The 25,355-nt window shown below is 42.4% G+C and overlaps 1 protein-coding gene across 1 annotated transcript in view; it reads right to left on the bottom strand.

Annotated features, from left to right (window-relative positions):
• ptprga (protein tyrosine phosphatase receptor type Ga) overlaps window positions 1–25,355 on the bottom strand; it is a 426,424-nt gene that overhangs the window by 144,722 nt on the left and 256,347 nt on the right. The window contains exons 3-4 of the mRNA XM_061041506.1: window positions 15,279–15,461; window positions 5,067–5,215 (exon numbers count right to left, since the gene is read on the bottom strand). Coding sequence (XP_060897489.1) covers window positions 5,067–5,215; window positions 15,279–15,461 — 332 coding nt within the window. The remainder of the gene's footprint in view (window positions 1–5,066; window positions 5,216–15,278; window positions 15,462–25,355) is intronic.

Here is a 25,355-nt window from a genome sequence, read left to right as displayed (position 1 = left end):
ACGCCCCCCTCAGGAACAACCTGTGGAGTTGTGATAAAGTTTAACTTTGGGTGAAAAAAACAGGAGTCCACATCAACCACTGTACGAGAGCTGACGCTTTACATACATTCACAGGTCGTGCAGAGGACTAAGATATTCTGCAGAGGGGGGTCAAGATAAAAAAAATGATAATCATAAGTCACTTCTGCCCTCTCTGGTATTTAGTTGTTCATCACTCAGAATTCTGACTTTAACGTCCTGACAGCATGCGACACAAGCCAAGCTCAGCGACAAAATCAAAGTCTAAAATAATTCTATTTCTTCATCCTGCTTACATAACAACCATGATGTTTTATATGGTGGTTCAGATATTCAACTTGACAAACAATCAGTTTTAAAAAATCTTGTCTCTCTGCATCCCAGAGTGGGAACATATACTGTATATAAGTTTCAGATGAGGCAGATTTTTCAATATTGCAAATTGTGTGTTTGTGTATCTGCAGAGAAAGTGCAGTTCAATGGGTAACTCAGTCAATATGAGAAAAAAAAGAAATGCTGGACTTCTGCTGAAACTCCAAACAAGTGCAACACGGAAACTTTCCCACACTGATATCTCACCGCTAAATCAATTACGGTGGCGTATCATAAATCTAGCCATTTTAAAACAGCGGGGCCCGGAAAGCTTCGTCATGCATTCATATGGGAGGTTTTTTTTTTGTGTTTTCAGCAGAATCTTTGAATCCTTCTCCCAGGTAAGCAATATTTCTGAGTGAGCGCTGAGGACAAATGCATCATTTCCATACGCAGCTATCTCAACCAATGACACAAAGGAACCTTTATGCAACTTTGTGGAGAGGAAGGGGGAAAAAGAAAAAGAAAAAGTTTTGGTGCTGCGGGAGAAGATTGCGATATCAAGCTGAACTGTCAGCATGCTGATCTTCCAAATGTCAAACAATACATATTCATCTGTCTGGCCGGCCGGCAAAGAGGCAGTGCTGCAGGAGAAGTCCAAACAGAGATGGCTGACATTTCAGCATTCAAGAGACTGACAGCTGTACATAAACAACAATCACACACACACACACACAAACGGATCCACACGCACACTCATATTTACTCACTCGGCCGAGGCTTCAACAGTGAGTTCAGTTTGAAGATTTTAAAGCTGAATGCTCAAAAGAAGTGGCGCTTAATATCAACAATCCAGTTTGCCGCCTGAAAAAAAGTTTTATTTTGAAGAGAGCCACAGGAAATCAATTCTGGACTCATCTTTAAAACTCTACAAACATAATACCAGACTTAGTTTCCCGTCCTCAAAAATAGGGATGTGCACAATAAGCTGACTTAACGATAAAACGGCATCACCCGAGCAAGTTGGCACCAGGAATACTTTAGTCCACCTAGTTAGTCTATTCATGTTTTTAATCTCTCAGATTTTTTATTATTTCAGGCCCACGTTGTCGGTCAAGTGCTGTAATGCATTCACCCGCCACTAGCTGGGGCTGTCCCTCTGCTGAATGCTCGACTAACCCGATGTAAACCTGCACAGGAAAGGATTTATTTTACATATTTAAAATACATTTAAAATCCTCGTTGTTAGACTAGCAGTTCAACGCTGCGACATATTTCACAGCCTGACTTCATATTTTCTCTCGTCTTAAATAGTGCAAAAGGGAGTTTTTTTTTTTTTAAACGGGAATGTTCTAGAAAATTTACTTTGTACAGTGAACTGCTGACAGGAACAAAAAACAACACGAGGGAGGGAAAAAAATCCAACGCTGTCCGTGAAACAAAAATCCTAATTAGCAAGGCAGAAAAAAACAACAACAACAGGAAGTGGAATAAACAGAAACCTTGATATTCAGATTGCCACAGACAACAAAAAACAAGGTCATCTTGAAGCGGTTTGGCAGTTTTCTTAAACTGGCATATAACCAGTCAACCGCAACAATACGTAACCAGCACAGGCATGTGGATGTTAATCTGCAAGGAGCACCAAAAGAAGACGATGCTAGAACTGCTAACGTTAGCCTCACTCTGAACTGCAAACCAATTTGACATTGTTTACCCACAGACGCCATACTCCCATGTTTAGCCATGCTTAATAAATGTGCAATATGTGGCTCTTTATCTTCAGACAAGTCGACAAGTCTGACTTTAAGTTTGCATTTAATTAACAGAAAAATCTGTCACATTCTGACATTAGCCATTCTGAAAAACAAAATCAACATTTTTTTAATTTTATACTGTGAAGTTCCAAAATATGAAGTTATTAATGTGTGTGTTTCACATACTAATGTGTTTACTGTTCGTGTCATTTCTCAACAGAATTGGTTTCTGTAGATATTACAACCTCAAGACAACTCCAAAGAAGAGCTTTAAATCCTCACATCATCCAACAACACGTGTTTATTTTGAGGTTTCTCAGTCACGGGAAACATCTGATGTCTTTCTTTTTTTTGCACTGGATTATTCATATTTCTCGGGATAAGGACGTTCTTCCAACCCCCCCTAAAAAAAATCATCCTATGCAGAATATTTTCCATAAAGTTGGAGCTGATGTGATTATTATTTTCCCGGTGAAGGTAAGCTTTAAGTAGAGTTCAATTCAAGCATATAAATTAGTCGAGGTCAAGGAAAGGTGGTGGTCATGCTTAAAATATTCAGAATATTGTCAACACTGATTACTGGCATGAACTCAAAGCCCCCCATCCCCCCTGACCCCTGAAGTGTACACTAATCTTTATGGATCTCTCTGCACTGAGCTGCCTTTAAATCCTCTGCTCTACTTTGACTTCAGCGTAATTGGTGATGCAGCTGCAGATGAACCTTTAGCTCATAGTAGACAAAGTGGTTCTTTTTTATTTTACCAGCACATTCTCACAGAGTAAAGTTTCCTAAAATATGAGGATTCGATTAGTGAGGGCGTCCATGTGCCCTTGCCACTCTTTTTATTTTGTAAGTGCTACCCACCAAATGTATGAATTAAAATGAAGTGTCAGAGGGCTCACTCAGCCAGCGCACAACAACAGCTACAGCTGTCATTAAGTCAAATGTAGAGAGGGAAACTGACAGCTATGACTCTCAAGGTCAACATAGAATATAGAAGAGAGCTGTTGGTTCCATGTTTCAGGAAAGCATGCCATGATGTCTCAGAGGTGAAGCTGCCTGGGGCTACACATCAGAGGATGTTCCTCCCCAGACCAGCGACCCAAAGCGCCGAGGCTGGCCAACCTTTTCACCAACATGTGATTGTTGACATGTGTTACAGAACAAAGAGAAGCTATGACACGTGTCAATACATCTTCAGAGATTAACAGTGAAGATTGTTTGCACATAATAATCAAATCCTCATCTCATCGTCGTCGGATGAAAGTCCCATTTTTGTTTTTTTGACCTCTACACTGCAGCCCGAAGCCCAGCGCACTCTTCAAACTAGTTTGCCTGAGGACATCTGCACATGCACAGCACATGAGGTCGTGTTTTCTTGTATACAAATAAAACCTCAATTCAGTTTGTAATGCGATGATTCTCAAAATAGTGAAACACCATATTTGATTAATAATATCGGGGGGGGGGGGCCAATCACGCCCCACGTGCGGAGGTTATAGTCCTCAAAGAGGGGCGGTCCGGGTTTGAGTCCGACCTGCGGCTCCTTCCCTGCATGTCACTCCCCTTCCTCTCTCTCTCTCTCTCTCTCTCTCTCCTCATTTCCTCCTCTATTCCTTCTCTACTCTTCTTATCAAAAGAAAGTTTCACAAAAGCACATAAATAAATATTTGATTAAAAAAAGCAGACACACAATGTATCAAATGCTGGAACTAATAAATTTGTATTGTTTTTGGGAAATTATTTCACTGATTTGATGCCAGCAACACGTTTAAAAAAAAGTTGGTAGAGGGTCTTGCTTCCCGCTCTGGTACATCTCCTTCTTTTCACAGCACGTTGTTGTTATCTTTTTGGACACTGAGGAGGCAAATTACTGCAGTTTTGAAAGTGGAACATTACACCACCTGGTTTGATGTAGGACTTCAGCCGCTCAGCCGTGTCTTATTTTACGCATTATAATTCTCCAAATTTTTTCAATGGGTGACCAGTCGTAGATTTAGGAAGGACATTTTAGCACCCTGACTTTTTTTCTTCTCATGGCGCCATGTTGTTGTTATACGTGCACAATGTAAGAGGAAGACGTGATGCAAAAGGAGTCACAACAATCACAACTTTTTTGAAACGTGTTGCTGGCATCAAATTCAAATTGGGCATGTCATTTTTTAAAAACAATGACGCTTCTGTGTACAGGTGTTGAGAACTAGCACTAGCAGCTTGCTAAAACACTTAAACAATGCATCTGGTTCGTCCAATGTATCTGTGATGTCCATGCCAAATAAAGTCTATTATTATTATTCTGGGTTTTTATCATTTGTGTCTTGGTGCTACTTTCCATCAGACAATGGGGTTAAATGTAATTCAAAACATCACATTCTGTTTTTTTAGCAAGACTACATGTTGCACAATGTCCAACAATTAATTATTTTTGTTATGTATTTTTGGTTATTTTGTGCCTTTATTGGAGAGATAGGACAGTCGGTAGAGTCAGAAATCAGGGTGGGTGAGAGTGGGGAATGACATGCGGGAAAGGAGCCACAGGTCGGATTTAACCTGGGCCACCCGCTTGGAGGACTACAGCCTCCATACATGGGGCGCACGCTCTAACCACTGAGCCACCAGTGCCCCAATGTCTAACAAATTTTGTAAACAGTGTTGAATGGCACTTGAGGGTTAGCTTTGCTAGCATCATTTATTGACGCGTAGGGCCTCTGACCAAGCTTCTGTATTTGACTAGTTTGGACTGAGACAAGGCTTGATCTAAAGCTGACTCAGCTTTTACACTTGGCCATGAGCGCTCATCCTAGGACAGCTTTACCGAGACTCGTACAACTCTGCATTCATACCAATTTCTTTTTCCAAGTGTGCAACCTGCTGTTCAAACTCCACCCAACCAGAAGGTTATCAATGAGTTCATAAATCTATATCCATGAAAATGAACGTGTTTCTCAGAGATGGTTCATATGTCGTACTGGTCTTACCTCCACGGGGTAACGCCGCCCGTTGATGCTGTGTTCAGATCCGTCAGATCCGTTGCTTGGGCCCCAATGAAACTCCACTTTTTCTGCCTTAAACCGCCCCGGTAGTCCTGCTCCCCGAACAAAGTAATCATCCTTCAGCATAATGGCCACTGGAAGAAAAGACAGAAGAGACGGAGCAGGGGGAAAGGGGTGAGTGAGTCATACATCACTGAACAGAGAGCAGAAAATTGGTATCTGTTGTTGATGGTGAAGGCAAAATTTCAAAGACAGCTCGAAAAAACATAATCAAAGCGTTCGTGAGGACACATAAACAATCTCTTTAAGGTCTGAAGAGACGTAGACAAAGGGATGTATTCAGAGGACGCTCTAAATGCAGATAGGTGTGTTTTTGTTTTTTGTTTCGTGTGATTTACTCCAAAGAAAGACATTCGCAAACAAGACAATTTCTGTAATTTTCCATCAACCTCTGAGGCAATTTCACCAAATGAGGGGCTGATTTGCGGAGCGACGTTGTTCTTTTCAGCCGGTGCAAGTCCTTTGTTATTCCATCTCAACACGCTCGAGCATGGTGAAAATTAAAAAAGGGGGGCGGGGTGGATTCTTTTAGATTCATAAATTGGTCTGAAAGGATTCACTAGTTACATTACCAAGGCAGCTGCCTCCATCTCATCAAGCATGACTCTGAGCCATGAAGCTCCACACTCACATGATTACAACATTTATTTTTTAAAGGCAAACGGGGAAATGTTTCTCTGAGTTTGCGGGATCCTTTAGTTATAGTTTATTACAGCTTGACACATGTGCTGGTATTACATTTGTAGGAACAAGAAAACCAACCCAATCAGACGTTCAGGTTGTTCACCGTGTTGTTGCCTTTGCTGTTTTGTCGTTTCTCCCCTTCATCTGTCTCCGGCTCTGCTTTGGTGAAGCTACTGATTGCACAACGAGATGCACCTGGCCTTAAAGGCTAAGCACTGACTTCTTATTCAGAGTGGGGACTGCATCTCACATGGATTTTGTGTTGTTGTGATTTGTTGCTTTCGTCCTCAGTGAATCTTGATTTCATCATTTCCTGCTTTGTGTGTTGTTTTTTTGAATCCCATGGTTTTGAGATGTGTTCTGTTCATTCATTGGGTCGTGATGTGGGTTGTTGTTGGCCCCATAGGACCTCCGGTAGGTGGGACGTAAGGAATGGGGTCTTGTCCAGGATTGAACACCCCTGACTTGAGGTTAAACGGGTTTTGGTGCAGCTTGAGACCTTCTCTCTGTTAGTTCATCTTTATGAGTTCATACATGTTGGTTATGTTTGGTCTTGGTCTCGAGACCACTTTTTGAAGGTCTTGGTCGTCTCTCGGAATCGAAAACATTTTCACTCGGTCTTGTCTCGGTCTCAAACTGGGCGGACTCTGGATTCTAAATCAAGACTGGTCAAGAACACCACTGAAAGGTGATTTTTCCACGTCATCAATGAAATTAGAAGGAAATCACCTCTTTGTAAAAGAACAAGATGATGCATCAAGGTGATGATATTTGTGGTCTTGGTCTTGACTCGGTCTCTGAGCACTCTGGTCTCGGGAATGTCTTGCTCTCGGTTAGTGTGGTCTTGACTACAACACTATCAGAACTATGCATATAGTTTTTCCACATGACAGTCCATAGAGTGCGTGCCCGGCTGTTTCCCCAAAACAACTGGATATCAGATCATAACTATTGAACATGTTTTATATTTAATGAAAAGTTTAAAATCGAGGGAGAGCAAAATAACTCTTCACGTACCTCACGGCAGGAAAATCTGGCAAGGATAATCTTTAGAACCATCCAAAATCAGGACTTTTGTCAGAAGGGGAGAACCAGGCCTGATTATCTTGTAGTGTGTTCCCCACATTACTTCCAAGTCAAAGTTAAAGAAGTTAAAGTTGAGTAATGAAGTAGACTAAATGCAGTTTGTTCTGCAGGAGCTGGGGTGGTGTGGGGTGGGGGGAGGGGAGGGGAGGGGGGGGGTTAATCCAGCCCTTCCTTCTCCGCCTGCCTTCACAGCCTCACAGCATCTCCGCCAGGTGATCCCTTCACAGATAAAACGCTCATCTGTCTGTTTAGAAACACTGCAGTTTCCATGCATAATTTGTGGCGAGAAAGCAGGGACATTTGTCTTGTTAGCGATGCATTATGTAGCAGAGGGAGAGGCAGGAAGCTGCGCACCATTTTGTTTCGCAGCTGTTGTTTGTGTTAGCATTTTTTACACGCTTCCCTACATGCTGCGGCACCACCAAATCCTTTTTAAACGCTTTTCTGCTGCGGTTTTTACTTTGCAGGTGGCCATCATTGTCATCATTATATCTTTTTCTCCCCCCCTCTATGCGAGCTTCCTGGGTGGCCTTGGGGAGGTGGTTCGAGTTGCTTAAAGCCCGGGGACGCTCTGCATCAAATGTGCCAGATGATTTCTCCGTCTTCACTGCACAGATTAACTCTTTTCTTCCTCTGTCTGTGTCACTCACGCTCATCTTTGTGTTTGTGCCAGAGGGGTGTCATTGCTGGTGATCCTCTCTACCTGAAGGTCAGCTGGTCGGCCCACTCCTACAGGGGGGGGGGGGGGGGGGAGACAACGCACGCTACGGTCGCCACGCCTGATTGAGCTCCATGCACTCAAGGCAATCGGATGTCGCACTACTGGGTGACGCACTGCGACTCGCTCATGATGCAGTTACCGAGAGCCTGACGGGACATTTACTCACTCTGTGTCCTTTCATGAGTAACTGAAAATTAGGGGAAATCATTGACATCATCACTGCTGCTGAGATTTGTGAGGAGAGAGAGCGATATGTTGTGTATTATAGGAATACTTGGAATGCCACAAAGCTATTTTAAGTTATTGTTACTTTACATCTTGTTTTAAACAGTCAAGAATAACATGTTTTCACTAGATATTTAAAATTTAAACTGCGGTCATTACAGGCTGTAGTTTCTGAAAGAGCTGAGCACTTTCCCCATGCTTCCAGTCTCAGTGTTTAGCTAAATGCTAAAACCACTAAAGCACAGGACCAAATGTGATTCAGAAATATTTCAAATGTCTGTCTCATGGCTGGTGCGTTAACAGTGGGTTAGCAACATCTGTATTTCATGGAAATTTACCAAAATCATCACCTTGTTAAAAAAAATGTGGGTTCCTAATGTTGCTATGAACACATTTGTACATAATAATGGCAACACAATGAAAAGTAAAATGGGACAGCAAAACTGTACACCCAGCGAAGCACATAAGGTACCTTAAAGCAGGACAACAAAACACGAGACAGAGGCCTACATTAGGGCGCCGCAGCATATCATGATTGGTCTTTGACATCTAACAAGGCACATGGAGCAGCCTTAAGGCGGAGATGTCAAAGTGAGGCTGCTACACGGGGAGCGCGCCAGAGCTGTTGGAGGTTTAAGTGCCTTGCTCAAGGGGGCGGCTGTGTCTCAGTTGGTACTGTAGAGTCGGTGTCTCTCAACCGGAAGGTCGAGGGTTCAATCCCTAGCTCCTGCAGCAACATGTCCGATGTGTCCTTGGGCAAGACACTTAACCCCGTATTGCTCCCACTGCTTCATTGGCGGCAGATGAATGTGTATGAATGGGATTAGTTACTTCTGATGGTCTCTTTACACAGCAGCCTCTGTCATCAGTGTGTGAATGTGTAGAAGTGACCTGCAGTGTAAAAGCACTTTGAGTAATCAGAAGACTAGGAAAGTGGTACCGCTCCAGCTACCAGCCCAACTTCCATACTTCAGTCTGCACCAGCACATGGACTTGCGAACCTCTGGTCCCCATCCCAAGTCCCTACAGACTGAGCTCCTGCCGCCCCCCATTGTGGCTGAGCTTCTGATTTGAGTATTAAATCAATTTCTGTCGCAAAACTCAAAATACTCTCTATTCACAGATAGGATAAAAAAGGAAAGAGACGAGGATGATGATGCTGGCAAAACTGTTTTCATTCTACCTGCTCCAATGTCATAAACACATTTTATGACTGATCAGACCATGACAATGGATCACAACACATTTGTTTTGTTCGTTTCTTCTACATGAAATGAAACTTTTCAATTTGTTTTCCTAACATAACCTGACATCATGTCGATCTGAATGCAGATAACTTGATGACGAAATTATCATGAATTCAATCTGTCAGCACTGGGATGATGAAGGACAAATGCGACAACTGTGACAGTTGTTGTTTTGCGTTATTATTTCTGTATTCATGAGCATCTCAAAAGGAAAAGGCTGCTTTCCTTCCACCATCATGTCAAATGACTGCGCACTCCTCAGACGCTCCGCAGCCATCGGTCTAGCTGAGGGGGGAAAAAAAATCATCAAGAAAAATACATTAAATCCAAAATTACCAGAATATTTTTCAGTCATGTGATGGATTCAGTATCACCATGCTCAGAAGAAGCTACCATAACTTCAGTTCCTGGGGAATATAGATGAGCATGTCAACGCCGTCTTACTCCGTGTTGAGTCACTGCAGCACTCTGACTGCCATATTAAAGGAACATCTGTTGCAGACATCTCCCAGCATTGATGTATTTGATCATTGCTTTTCCATTACTGAAGCCTCGCCCTCGCTTTCAACTTGAATGCAAATCAGCTCTCTGAAATCTCACGACTTGAACCCCAGGAACTCATAAACAGCTGCAGGAGCCACATTTGTAATTTCAATCTCCATTTCCTCGCCTCTGTGGCTGTTTTGACAGCGAGTTGACATTTGGCTGAATGGATAATTAATGCTCTGACTGCAACAACAAATGGCACTGTTATACGCTAAGCTTAATGAACAGCAAGTATTATAGCGTGTTTTACCCAAACGTTTGGCAGATTCAAATGGCCCTGTGATGATGATGATGGGCTGCTAGAGGACCCAAAAGACAGAAGCAGTTTATTCTGACAGGGATCGGCACATCCAGAGAGGCAGTGTGTCTGCTGCCATGTTAATAATCTAAGCATCAATGAAGCAGCTGTGTAAGAAAGAAGGTCACGCCAACAAGGAACAACACTACAGTTAGATATTCTGTCTGCTCTGACTTTAAAAAGCTTGGCTTGAGTTACTGTTGACTTTCAGTCGTGGCTCAAGCCGTTCCACTAACATCATTTCTGATCATCTAATCAACATTGAGGCTATGGAAGTCAAATATCTATAAATCAGTCCAGCCACAAATTGTCATAACCACTATACCAAACGTAGATCGGCCATTTCAAAACTTTCAATTTCAACAAGCTTTAAAAATGGACTTGCGTTCCAGTGATGTTGGCTATATTTCACTTTTATGCTCAGAGTTGGGGTTGTTGCCCAAGTCCTCTCCCCGGCAATGTTTTCCAGCTCCTCTTGGGGGATCCCAAAGGGTTTCCAAACCAGAGGGGATGTGTAAACCCTCTAGCGAGCCCTGAGTCTACCTCTGGGTCTCCTTCCAGTTGGAGGCAGAGGCATCAGAGGCATCCTGATCAGATGCCCGAACTACCTCAACTGGCTTCTTTTGATGCAAAGGAGCAGCGACTCTATTTGGAGCTCTCTTCAGATGTCCCAGCTCCTCGGCCACTTTTATCTGCAATCTCATTCTTCTGGTCACTACCCAAAGCTCATGACCACAGGTAAAGGGTTGGAACGTAGATCGGCTGGTAAATCCAAAACTTTGCCTTCTGGTACAGCACAGTGTCCGTAATACTGCTGACCAATCTGCCTGTCGACCGCAGGATCCATTTCATGTTTTCTCAAGATCTCAACGTATCTGTCTCATTATCTTGGGTTAACAGGGGTCAAACGGCGGTCTGTTTCAAAGTGTGACTAAGAAGCTCCAAACAAAAGCAAACCCAGAAGCTGCAATATTCACGAGACAGAGAGTTTTGGAGACAACAACAATTAACAAATGATGATGTAACTATATTTAGAGTCTTTCCAGAAGTGGGGCTAAAAGTGTCCTGGTAGTTGGTGTGTTACATTATGAAGAAGCTTGTGTTAGTGAGAAAAACACAGGTGTAACTGTGGTCTTTAAAAAATAATGTGGGTACACAGAAAACAAAATACATCCCCAAAAATAAGTTTGACTCCACCTTTATGTACACCTTCATCCTTCCATTGTAATGGCTTATGACACATTGTTTGTGGGGGCGCAGTAGCTCAGCCTGTAGGGACCTCGGTTGGGAACCGGAGGGTCGCCGGTTCAAGTCCCAGTGTGGACCAAATATGGAAGTTGGTCTAGCTGGAGAGGTCCTGTTTCTGCATGTGTGTGTTCATGACTTACTGAGTGTGACAACTGAAATTTCCCCTTGTGGGGATCAATAAAAGTAAATCTTAATCTTAATCTTTATTTGTATCCACACGTAGTGTTAATGATGCCTGATGTCTGTTTCATGCCATGTAGAACTTAAGGCTCTCACATGTTCTATCACTGGAGACATTTTCATGTTCACAGTTTAGCTACTTTAAATACCTTTAATGGTGTTTTTTCCACCATACACGGTGTGACTCTTCTTGCAATAACACTGAGCATCTTTAATAAAGTAAGTATTCAGACCAACATGTTTGACTTGTATGAATCAGCTCTATCGGTGAGCACTTGTCAATGTTGTGATGATGCTGTTATGGCGTTAAAAAAAGTGAATCAAATCAAGGTTAAGATGGCTGATGATTTGACGTACAAAGTTTATGTCAGCCTTGAAATATTTTGGGGGAATGGATCCTTGGTGTGTGGCCAACGCAAAGGCTAAAAAGATGTTAAACCAGGCCCCAACAAAAAAATAAAAAGTTTTCAGGAAATGCACAGTGTGCATGTGATTCCTTGTCAAAATAAATAGATGTGACGACCACCCGCTCTTATACAGGTCAATGTGAAGCCACAGCTAGCAATCAGATGGATGAGGCAAAAAGACAGGAAATGGGAAAAAAACAGTCAACTTTGCGCCGTCTGAGAGTTACTTTATTAGCATCTCTAAAGCTCAGTTATTAACATGACGGTTGTTAAGGACAGTGTGTGGCGTGCTTGACCTGAAATGTGTTTTTATTTTCTATGTTTTCCTTGAGAGATCCGGGGTGGGGATGTATGTGGGGTCGCCACGGGGTGGATGGGGGTTGGGGGAAGGTTTGAATGTTTGATTGATCCTGATGTTTGCACAGATGCACCTTTATACATGTATGTGCTCGAGGGGAATGGGGGGAGGTAAAGGGGAAAACAGTTGTAATATATGATGGAATTTCTTTGTACATTTCTAAATAAAAAATGTATCACAAAAAAAAAACATGAAGGTTTAAAATCAGCTAAATTATTTTTACATTGTGAAAGAGCCATGCTAACTGTTGCAGTCTCTGTGCTAAGCTATGCTGAGCTAACCCATTACTGGATGAATGAAAATATTGAAACAACAGAAATTGTCAATGATCTTCTCAACTTACGACCCTGACGCTAGAAAACAAGTAGGTTCATCTCCCTCCATGTTCTTCTCATCATTAAACTACAAGGTTTGGAACTGTGATCCTTTAAGCCTCACAAGTCATGAGATGGAAATCTTGAATGTATTTTTAACGGTAAAGCCAACCTAAAATGTATAAAACACTGTCTGATGGATTGTTCATCGATTATTGAAAACACAAAACCTTGATTCTTTTGTTTAATCACTTCATGTTGTCTAAAGTGTGACCACATATTTGCTGTGTAAATCTGAAATCACTTGTCTACATCTTGTTTTTGAGGGAAATTCTGGTTTGCACTCTGTTCTAGAGAGACATGCTTCTCACACACATGCACAAACAGGACCTGTGGACATGCATTAGTGGAGAGATGTCAGAGTGGGGCTGCTACACACTGGGCGTGCCTTGCTCAAGGGCACCTGGGCAGTGCTCAAAAAGTGCCTCTCCAGCTACCAGACCAACGTTCCTATTTTGGTCCAGAGCTTGAACCAGAGACCCTCCGGTTACCAACCCAAGTCCCTATGGACTGAGCTACTGCCGCCCCCGTTATATGAAGCCAACAGGGACAGGATGAAAGGAACCGGCACTTCTGTTTGTTTCTAATCTCTCTCTCATTATCGCTGAGAGGAAAGGGTTTTTCTTTTCTGCACAGCCAAAATCCGTTTCATGAAGCCGAAGTTAAACTAGACAAATTGGCAATGTATTCAAACGTGTCATTACATCCAGGAAATGACGGGCTGTTAAACATTATTGTGCCTAACACACAGCTGTGCTCCGGGGCAGCCGCTGAACAAGTCGTCCACAGCGATGCCAACCACCTGAAGCCTCTCCGACCTCTCAAAAGCTTTTTTTTTTTTCAACTTCATCCCTGCACCAAGGCGAAAGGATCATCCATCTTACTGACAACCTGGAATTATGAAAAATACCAGCGGCTGACAAGAAGGGTCCTCGAGTTGCAGAGAGAGGGGCTGAATGCAGATGGCCAGGTGCTGCATCCGACAGGCTTTCTGACACCTGCCATGGCTCTTGTCCTACAACACAGATCCAGCGCGTCTGAATGAAAATGGAGATGTGTAATCTTCATCATAAAAGACTTGCTGCATATTGCACCTGTCTTGTTTTGTAATTGTGTGTGCGGGGAAGTGATGCAACAGATGTTTGACATGCAGACATCTGCCAATATGAGCAGAGATTATTAGAGATGTCACTGCAGCTTTGTGGTCGGATGCCGCGTCGTATTATTACAACCACGCTTGTCAGAAAACAACGCACAACACGTCTTTGAGAAATGTGACTGACTGCTTCCTTCCAGGTTTGTGACAACATATTGCCTTCATTACTTTGGGTGAATGTGACGCTCGCTGACATTTGAGATATCAATAAAACAGGGGGAAAAAAAAGATTACAAGGGATAACACAAGTTCATTGTCTATTCCCTCCCTACTGTCCAGGATATGTTAGGATCTTTAGCAAGAGCCTCCAAAAGCTTCCAACATGTTCAAAACAGTGCGCTATGATCGTGATGAGAGTGCAGAATATATTTCATTGGGTAGCTAATAAAAAAGTTTGACTGTCCTGATGAGAAGAGAAAAGTGTGGAGAGGCAGTCTTAAACTTTTTTTATTAGCTGTTCAACTCTTGTCTCCTGTTCCTGAAGAGCACCTGATTTTTCTGTATTTATTTATTTTTTTGACCCAGTGCAGTACTCACTTCTACGTTTTTTTCATATTTCATTGGGTGTCGGGTACAAATCACAGACCCTGCATGTGTCCTGCATGTGTTTTTTTTGAGACGTTCCTCATCCTAGACCATGCAGAGTGTTAAATTATGAGTTACATTTTCTGATGTCGTTTTGGATTTGATTGTGGTCCTGGCATGTTGTGAAATCCTGAAGTTGGCGTTTGACCATATTTTGTGAGCGTGACTGATTTTGAAGTCAGGCCAAATCCAGCCCAATTTGGGCATTGTTAGTTGTTGTAAGTGTACAGGGGGTCACGACCGATCTGCTGATCCCGGATGATTTTCAGGAATGTTTTATAATTTGGTCGTACATCTGCAAAATCTCACAGCTGTTTCCCCAACATGTCAGTACGGACGGGCTCAGTTCTGAAACTGTGCTTGTTGCTTGTCTGACAAAAGGAGGTTTTCATTCTAATAGGTTGAGTGAAGACAAAGCCTTTTAATACTTAACTAGAACAAGTTGTTTCAATGCTTACAGATCCTCTAAACCAAGGGTTTCCAAACTTTAAGATAAGATAAGATAAGCCTTTATTTATCCCACAATGGGGAAATTTACATAGTTACAGCATCAAAGAGCAAAGATTGCATTTGACCCCCAAAATAAGTTGCTAGAGACTGGGGACCCAAACTGTCCATGGAGGTGGTTAAAACATTCAATGCTGGCAGACTAATAGGCTAATTAAAGTAATTTATTGTAAGAAATGCTAGAAGCAGAACATAATTCATCTCTTAAACTACTTTATTTTGTAGCTATTTTCACAATAATGGGTAAAATATTCAATTTTCAGTGATTTTAATTTTTACATGATTTTGAAAGGAATGTCACGACCCCCTCTCAATGCCTTGCGACCCCCACTTTGTGAACCACTGCTCTAAACACCTTTTTTTTCTCTTGATTTTACCGACATCTTAAACATTTATCTGACCCTTTTCTCTACAATCTGTGTATTCATAATATATCAGTGACGACAGAAGAAACACATCAGGGGTTATGAATCAGTAGAAATTCAATCTGCGACAGGAAACAGAATTGCTTTTACCTGTTTTGCCGGTGTTCTTCATCGTTGTCTTATTAGACGACTCAGTATCAAAGCCCTCGAGTGTCATTTCCTGAAACTCTGTGGATATTTTGGCATCCTGCTCCCCGATGTTGATTGGCGACTGGTTTCTCTCTCTGCATTGTGGGTACGCTGTCAGCCATCCCTCGTCTGGCCCGTATATACCTGAAGGAAAACAAGACATGCAACAGGGTCTTATCACTACGGGGGGGAGAGACTGAGTCGAGCTTTAGAAGCATTCATCAGAGAAAAAAAATGACATTTCGGAGGCTTCTCATGTCCTCTGAAAACAGCTGACAGTGTGTGCACTGCCAAGTCATCTGAATTCCAATTAAACACTGCACACAGAATGAACATCACAAGCCCCCGAACAGAGACAGCTCCTGAAAAGGCGAAAAACGTTTTCATTCATGTGGTAAATAGAAAATTTCAAAATGTCATCATCATGAGGCCATTATGTATCCCCCTGCTGCCTTTGGTGCCATCTTTCATTTGAAACAAATGCTATATTTGGTTTTGCACTGCTGACCTCCTTCTGAACTCCCCCCCCCCCCCCCCAAGACAAGCCATCAGCAGTCAGCCTCAATCTCACACAGCATCACTCAGCTGACAGGGAACCCTAAAACACCTAACCAAGAAGTGAGAAATCTTGTGTGTGTGTGTGTGTGTGTGTGTGTGTGTCACTGTGTTTGTGTGTGTGGGGCAGCATCCTTTGACAGTCAGTGTCCACAGAATGAAAGCCCGAGGCCATCGGAGTCACTTTTTCTCCAGGCTGTGAGAGACAGGCAGTCAGAGGGGGAGGCTGGGAGTGAGATGTCACAGGGCCCTGCTTTAACACCTGACTGTTTACTCAAAGTTCAGGGCTGGAGCTACCAGGCACACAGGGGGGAACGGTGATGCCTGAGGCCCCCCCCCCCCCCCAACCCCACCAAGCACATTGAATCTATAGCACGTATGGAATAGGAAGGCAATAAAACAATCAATATTTTGTTGCTGTTAGGCCCCATGTCCACCTACGGTTTCTTTCTGTGCAGGAAAGCGCTGGCTGTACGCTCGGGAGTGTTTGCATGAAGCGTTTGTGCGCTGAGAAGAGAAGCACTGTACGTCCATCCTGTCTCTATGACAACAGCATGTTGCTTTTTACAGAATGTTATATATTTGGGTTTGTTTATTACCCGATCAGACGTGGAGCGAGGAGGATGTGGGTAAAAGACACAATCTGTAGGAGGCAAAAATACGGGGAATATCATACACTTGGAAAAGAGCGCTGGTGACATCAGGTCCTTTCTGCAAAGGTGAAAGATTTTCAACTTGAGCGCTGGGAAGAAAATATTCTCCAGGCGGTCGCGCTCTGCTACAAACCCTCTCTACTCTTTGAAAACAATTGAAAAAAGACGCTGGCGCTCAGAAAAAAAAAATGCTAGGTGGACACGTGGCCTCGCTCATTTTTTTGTGTTTATGAATGCAGGATTGATTATCTTAGTTCATTATACTGTTTTTAAGACATGGCTTTATCCTGTTTTCAAACCACAGGTTAAGAAGAATAACTTTTACTTCTTTGTGTCGTTATCTGTCCCAACAGATTCTTACTTCCAGTGACTAGCTGAAAGGGGGCGCCATTTACCACAGCGGAATTCTGCCAAAGAATCGATTCTGTGTACTGGGACAAAGACAGTAGTCCAATTGAATGACCTAATCGAGCTGTAATCGTAGCTCATCTTAACTTTGCATGCAAACATACTGACTCTCTACAGTCCACTGTCACTGTCATTGTCATTAACAGTACACAGCTCTTATAGCTGCTCTGAGCTCTTGAGGCTTGGAGCTGAATTACTAGGGGGAAAAAAAATCATTTTTGTATTAATTATCTATTGACTATCTACATTGTAACATTTCCTGTTCCTATTACCTCGTTTCATCTTATCTCAACAGAATGTCAACTCGTAATTCAACCCCCTGAGTTTGCCTACAATCAAAAAAATTAAAACAAAATCAAAGACCTGCTGAGCTGAGATAGACTTTTAAATTTGAAGAATATGTTTAATTTTTTTAAACTCGTACTCGGTACTATGTGTCTGTGTGCCCAGGTGGAGCTCAAACTTGTGTAATGTAATGTGAAACTCGGATAATAGTTCCCAAATTAACCTAATTAATTGCTCTACATGCAGCCCCACATTCAGATATTCTCCTTTGTGTTGGGCACAGAGCTGCTGTGCTTCAGTGCCATTTCTTTTTTCTAGCAGCGCTGTGAGCTGCACAGACCTATAATTCTCCTGTCACTGGAAACTAGTTGATCCCTACAATATCGAGCACCCGACGTGAGCCAACAAAAGTTGCAGACTCAAACCCGGGCAGGTTGTATTACTCTTACATTTTCTGGAATAGAAAAATAGCTCAGGTTGATGAGTTTAATTTACAGCCCTTGACAATAGCAGTCATATTTCCTCTGAAATGCCGCCGTGATGTTTTCTGCACAGAGGAAAAAGCCAGGGAAAAGGAAGCACGTAACTACTCTGTCACTGGCATATTGTGTTGCACTGAACTGTAAAACTGCAATTTCATTTGTGTCCCAAATAGGTGGCTGCATAGGTTTCAATTCAAATTCAAATAACTTTATTTATCCGTTAGGAACTTCAGTCGTTTAAAAAAGCATCACTACACACACAGCTCACATGAATGACAGCACAGAACAAAAACCAACCACACAGACGCACACATCACATATAAACATCCAAAGTGCCATCAAAGCTTGACTCTGCTCTTAAAGGTTTCATGCTTTTTAAGTTCGTTTGTTGGAGAACTCCACTTGTTTTACACAGATTGGTCAAACTACTAGGGCTGGGAATCTTTGGGTGTCTCACGGTTCAATTCGATTTAGATTCTTTGGGTCACGATTCGATTGAGAATCTATTTTCAATTCAAAAACGATTCTGGATTCATGACTCAAAGTCTATTTTTGAATTAGTATACTTCAGGATCTACTCCAGTAGTAGGCGAGTAGGGGAGGCGATGACCTGAGCGAGTTAATTTGGCTTTGAGAGACTGATGCCAAAATGCAACATCATCCAAACTGAAAGTCACATATCATACCTTTCATAGATTTTTAAGATCTAAACTAGACTAAATGGAAGAGCAATACTTAATTCAATGGGATAGCCAATGCACCACCAACCACCACCCGACGCCCAGCCGCCACCATCCGACTGTGGCGTCCCAACAACCACCGCCGTCCTCATTCATGCACGGCCTGCTCCGACCTCCACCTCAGCAACAACAGGAACGCGAGGAACACAAAGGAGAAATCCTTCCCACATATTATCCCACATGCTGTTTTGTAAAGCGTCTCCAGATAACACTTGGTATGAATTGGCGCTACACAAATAATGATTGATGAAGAGCCATAAATAGGAACACACACAAACTTGACAATCCTCTTCCCAAAGCTGTCTGAAACAGAGAGGCGTAAAGGTGATAGAGAGCCGCATCCATACATTCAGGTCTCTTTCTTCCGGCTTGTTTGTGTCAGATCAGTGAGAGACTAAAATTACCTCTATGAGAGATAACCCTCATGTGTCATCAGTTCAAAAAGTCAAGCTGCTCCCTGTACTGTTGCATTGTCTGCAAAGTGACTCAAGGCAGAGTCTATTTCAGAGAGCAGTCATGCACTGTGAGAGTGCTAACCCCAATTCTTCACTCCATTAGCCTTTAGATCTGCCGCTATATTTGAATAACAATACGGGTGAGCCCTCAATTTATCAGTACCATTGAGTGTATGCACTTATGTAGGTTCTCTGGGTTTTCTATTGTCAAGATGTAGCTGATCACATTAAGACTCTTTTAATGTTAAACACAAACCTGGCGACTTTGACTGCACTTCATGCTCTCTAAAGGGATATGATGAAGCAGGAAGTTAAAGTTTGAGACTTGACCTTAACTTCCCCTCAAAGACTTGAGACCCCGCCTGGATTTTGAGATTTGGGACTTGTGCACAAGTTTTTTTATTTATTTATTTTTTTTAAATGCTGTCACATTAACGTTATGAGCTGAGTGTCGTTTCCTCCCATCATGTGTAATCTTCCACATCTGGTGTTTGAGCGGCCACGCTGCACAGACGACAACAGGACCCGCACAACACTGCAGCTGCTACAGTGCCATCGCCATGTGTTAGATCTTTAATTACTTCATGAAAAACATTAACAAAGGCGTCACCAAATGCAACATCATCTGTGATATGAAAGTAAAGAATGATGGATCGACCAACACCTTGAAAATGCACCTAGATAGATCAGTCAGGTCAGCAGACATGAAGGCTGAATGCTCCACTATGTTCCCCTGGCAAGTCCTTTGGTTTGGCACAGTTTCTGTTTTGCTTGATACTGAGAAGGTAGAATAAAGCTAAAAAAAATAAATAAACAGCTTTCTGCTGCTTAAAACCAGGTTGAAGCAAGAGGAGGGACCTGTCATGAGAGGCATTCAGCTGAAGAGATAATACGCCTGAACTTCTGGGAGCATTTTAATCCCCCCAAAATATAAGTGGAGAAACAGAAACAGCTAACACATGGAATAGAAGAAGATGAGCAAACACGTAGTTTTCTAACAAATATATGTGCAAAATCTGTATTAAACATTAGAAATTAAAGATACTTAAGGCCCCTCTTCAGTCCAGGTAAAATAGGTTTCACCCACATTATATGAAGATGTTTGTTGTTACATTTAAAAGAGACACTAGCTGTTTTCATATGCACTCCTGAACATTTCTAGAAAGCTTAAAGGTAGAATGTGCGACTTTTTGATCCAGCAGATGTCACCCGTGAGGGCAAGCATGAAACCAAAACGAACTTCTGTTGGGCCACGCTCCGCTCTCCTCCACAGACGCACCTCTAACTCCTTTCCACTCACACTCACACAGAGGAGTTATCAATTAGAACGCACCATAATTAAGCACCATTAAGCGCAAGCAGAGAACTAAATTGCCCTCTACTCGAGCTGCAATCACCCGTGTCCTGCATTGTTGTGTTAGCATGCTAATGTTAGCGCTCTTTAGTTAGCTTGTAGCTGCACATTGCGTGTACATTTACACGGTATAACCATGATCTAAAAACTCTTACTAACATCCAAATAATCAGTGAGTATGTTCTTCTTCTTCTCTCTAGTTCTTGACTAAAACAGCTTTTATACACAAGGGGAGGAGCCGGCCGTCCCGTCCATGTAAACACGGCTCTGACAACAACACAGCCAGCGGGACTCGAGCTTCTCCCTCATTGTAGACAGTCATGACTCAGAGACACATTTACACAGGACAGACTGGATTTCTGTTTTATTTACGTGTTAAATCTCGTACATTCTTCCTTTAAGACAGCCGGCCCCTGGAATCTTCTTTTATTCTTTTTCACATGCAGTATGTCCCTCACAACATTTTTCATGTTTAACTGACTTGCATAATTTTGAAGTCAAAAATATTTAGATTCTATGGATGAAATATTGAAAAAATACCTAGAGAAACTGTCTTATGATAACAAAAATACCAATGTAGTAACTGGTTCTCAGAGTTCTGAGAATTCATCCACTAATTAGATGCGCTTAAATGCGTCCAAACTATACGCCTCAGCATGTATGTCTGCACACCAACAACAGGATGTATCTCTCATTTGAATAACTTCATGTCTGCGAGCTGTCAGCTTGGTGTTTATGGTGCATCTTTAGGTGCTGGGAGGTTAATCAGCTCAGCCAGAGATAGACATTTACATGCACCCACGTACACATGACACTACCTCTGAAATACAATACATAAAGACATCTTTGCTGTCACTGTTTCCATGGCATTGACCTCATCAACCCTTCGCCCCCCCTCCATCTCCCTGAATACATTCATCCAACGTTCCTCTCCATATTCTACCAGTTTAATGTGTTTGTTTCTCTGTTGACCTCAAAGACATCACAATGCCCCACAGCTGTGTGTTTCATCACAACACATCCTGCACTTCTGAAAAGGGTTAGGATTTGATTTTTGGAAAAAAAAAAGAAAAAAAAAAAAAGTGTGGGCATAAGGCCATTATCATTCCCAGCGATGTCGTCATCCCGCTCTGGTAAAGAAGGCATACATATTTATGGATATGGTACACTTGGCCTGAATTTCATGATGCTTCAGTGAGAGAATAAAAAGTGAGTGGGATGTAAAAAGAAGGCATTCATCCATGCATTCCAATAAGAAGGCAGTATAAACAAGAGCACACTCAGACAGGCATAAACATCCACCAACGCTGGACAATTCTCCAGCACTGCTTTTGTTTATCAGCGACTAAAACACTTATGGAGGCTGCTTCTTTTCAACTCGCTTTTGGATTTCATTTCCTGACTAAACGGCATTCGATTTCCAAAACTAAATGGCAATTGACTGCGTTTCTGCTCAACTGGCAATGATGATGGCTGAAACGCCAGACTCCCACCAGCTCTGGAACGCACTTCTTTGGAGCCACGGTTGTAGCGGAGAGAAAAAACAAAACATGTTGTATCCACAAATCACTTGAATTTAATAAAACTCCTTCCAACTTCATTAAACAGGAAAGACAGAGAGTATTTTTGAGCTTGAGGAAACGCAGATATGCAATGTTTGATCAATTAAGGGATCTGGAAATTGAAACATGAGATACAGTTAGGAGTGACACCAGAGCACAGAGACGCTGTGTTACATGGATTTATGAGGGTTTTTATCGTTTTTGTTTTTAAAATCTATGACTGAAAATGTAACTTTAGACAATTAAACATAGAGAGAACTATTAAGTATTGAACTAGTAACTATGCAAAGTGGACCTCTTTATTTATTTATCTCATGATCTCAGGATCAAAATGCCAATTTCGTGTGATGATGACTTAATTTCTCCAAATCTCAACGGCTTAAATTAAGTTATCACGGGAAAACCAGGGTTGTTATTTGGAGATAATGAGGTAAATAACTCAAGATCTGGAGAAAGCAATTGAAATGTTCTCGTTACCACTGAAAAATGGAGTTAGATAAAATATGTTGATGCTTGGCTATAGGTTATTTTGGCTGATGGTCCCTTTTGCTTTCACAGATAAAAAAAGAATACTTGGGCATTCGATCAGAGAAAATTGACCTTCTTCTTAGAATGTCTGAAGAACGTCATTAAGTGCTGAAATTAGTTGCAGAAGAAATTAGAAGTCAGAGAGGCTCTGCAGGCCGCATGTGTCACACACTGAATATTTCCCCCCTCTCTGTCTCGAGTAGAAAATCTGAATTTCTGAATAACATGGAGGTGTTAGGGGAAGTCATTTCTCTGTAGATGTGCAGTAGATTTGTTAAAAAACATATATATGGATGAATGGTTCATTTTGATGTTCCAGTGTTTGTCAGCTTTGAGCATCACTTTTTGAGTCCCTTCGCTTCAGATCATCTTTTTGCATTTCAAGTTAAAACAGTCGCACCTGCTCTAAATGCCTGAAGAAGACGCTGGACTGATTGGAGCTCAGTCTGCATCTCGTTATCCTCCTAACCACTCACACCAGCTCACACTGCATGCACCCCACTCCTCTAAAATTCTGCCCTTAATTTAAAGCAATACTGGGCTCCTGGGCTCTAAAATGAATTTGTCTATGATTACTCATGCCCTGGCGCGTTGCGAGCACCGGGTAATGTCTATTTCATTGAATTAGGCTGCATCCTGTTCTCCTTCCCCTCTCCTCCATCTCTGTCCTTGCCCGAGGGCGGCTATTGATTGAGGTGGTCTGGCTTTGAGTATATAAGGCTAGCGTTACCTAAGGATCCAGACAGCAGCGGCCGGGCCGGCAAATGCAGCTGAAGAGAAAACGTGAAGCGATTAGTCACTGACTAATGCGGCTAATTTCTGCTGAAAGCAGCAGTATGAGAGAGTGCAAAGGTAAAGGAGGAAAGAAGAGGGAAGAGAGCGGCATTACTGCGGGAGTGCTAACCTCAATCACACGACTAGCTAATGGCTAAGAAGCTGTGTGCTGAATAGGCGGGCTCGCAGAAGGCGCTGAACCTAGAAATCTACTTCTCCCTTTAAGTAGCCATTATCCTTCTACACCCACAGCATGTGATGACGAGTGCAGTATAAAGGATTTGAAATCATATCATTTACATTACATCATTTTTCAATGCTATGATACAGGATTCAATAATCATAGTCTACAATACAAATCAAGTAAATGACCAGCATGCTGTCTAGAACTGCAGATACAGTACTACACTGATTCACTAAGAATGGATTGCGGCCACTCATCAGTCCAAAAAGTTGTGCATCATTTGTTCGGAGTATCTGCTGCATCTCAAGCTCTAAATCACAAAGCAAAGCGTTTATAGTCAGGTGCAAAGACGCCCAAAGAGTCGCCCTGCTCCGTGCAGTTTGCGTCTGATTTTGCATCTGAAAGTGGTCTGCACCTTTAATCTGCGTGGAGCCGAGGGGGGAGGGGGAACTTTTTCTGAGGTTTGTTTTGATGCCAGATTTGAACAATGCATGTAATATGAGTTTCAATGTTAAAGATAAAGCTTCTGGGGCGCCAATAGCCTTCAAATAAAAGCTTCTTCTCTGGAGTGAGAAAGAAGGGCAACTCAGAAAACAACAACAACTACATGTTTTCTCATCCATATTGTCTTCAGACCATCTGCACACGTGGATGAAGTGTCGAGCCGTTGACAGCTGGAATATTCAAGTGAATGTTCATACTACAAAAGAGATGCTCAGTGGTGCATCAGCAAGAACAAAGAAGCAAGAGTGCAGTGGAAAAGTTTGGGTTGCTTTGAAACTGTCTTGTTTATATCAAATTTATACAATTATTGACTCTGTAAACTCTGCAAATTCTGAATGTAAATGTTAAGACCAGTGCTGGATTCTCGTATGGGGAAGGTTCTGGTTTGAGTTTGAAGTGCCAGTAGCAACCGTCTGTAAACAGGAGAACAACTCATGTGGAGAGCAAAAGGGGCAGAACTGAAACCGCTACAATGAAACCCCAGCTCCCACTGGATGGTGCTCATCCAATGAGTAAAATCTTTAATCAGATATCTGCATGCAAGCACCACTTAATATCTGCTTGTAGATGTTCACTGGTTTTACCGGAAACACCGACAAGTTCACCATCACTACCAGAAGCCGTCTCGTTGATCAGACGATATCTGATCAGAAACATCCTGGTTATGTAGAACGACCTTTACTCAAAGTATAAAGTTACTCTAACACTTGGTGAGGGAAGAGACGGATTTGATTTCCTGTATTTATCTGTGAAGCACTTTTGGGACTGCTGTGTCTGAAAGGTGTTGTACAAAGAAACTTTTCCAGCCTCCTGAATCAATAGCTGGCCTACGGATTAACTTGTGCTTATCACTGTAAGTAGAGCTGTCTGTCTCACAGCTCGCGGACAACACTGTTGAAGGTTTTTAAACTCCGGGTGAGGATTTGAAAGAGGGTTATAGAGGAGAGTCTCGAGGCTGACTGCATCCAGGAAAGTACAACTAATACACTTGCCAGGATTTGTTTTTCTTCCCCCAAAATCCAACAGTCTTCAACACAACAGGCCACCTCAGTCCGGTTTCCGCCATGATCCCACTAATCCTGACGGAGTAACTTCAGCGGGAGAAGATCTCTGCTGAGAGGACGCTTCCTGCCAAATGTGGGAGAGACGCGAACGACAGAGCTCTCCATCTCTCTCCCTGTTTCTCATTATTTCCACGCTTGAGGAGAGACCTTTCCTGACGTGAGTGGTTAATTGCAGCAGATGGACATATGGCAAGAAAGCGTCTTCTCATTTTTCTTTGGACAGAACATAAATCGCCGTGAAAGATCGCTCCTTGTTTTCATATCCCGGCAGCTCTCCCCTCCTGTCCTCCGTCTCATTAGGCACACCTTGATTTTTTTCATTGTTATTCTCCAGTTGTTCAGGTTTTCTTCTGACAGCTAATGTCCTCCCAACGGTGTCTTTTTGTCTTTGTGCAACAAAAAAAAAAAGCTTTTGTCTTTAGAGGCGTGGAGTCCATAATTGTGATCTTTAGGCAGCCCCTCCCCCCCTCCCCCCACTCCATACTTTCTT

Source organism: Labrus mixtus, chromosome 7 (assembly GCF_963584025.1).
Source record: "Labrus mixtus chromosome 7, fLabMix1.1, whole genome shotgun sequence".
Lineage (NCBI taxonomy): Eukaryota > Metazoa > Chordata > Actinopteri > Labriformes > Labridae > Labrus > Labrus mixtus.
The sequence above is the reverse complement of the archived record's forward strand: the minus strand, read 5'-3'. Positions and strand labels throughout refer to the sequence as shown.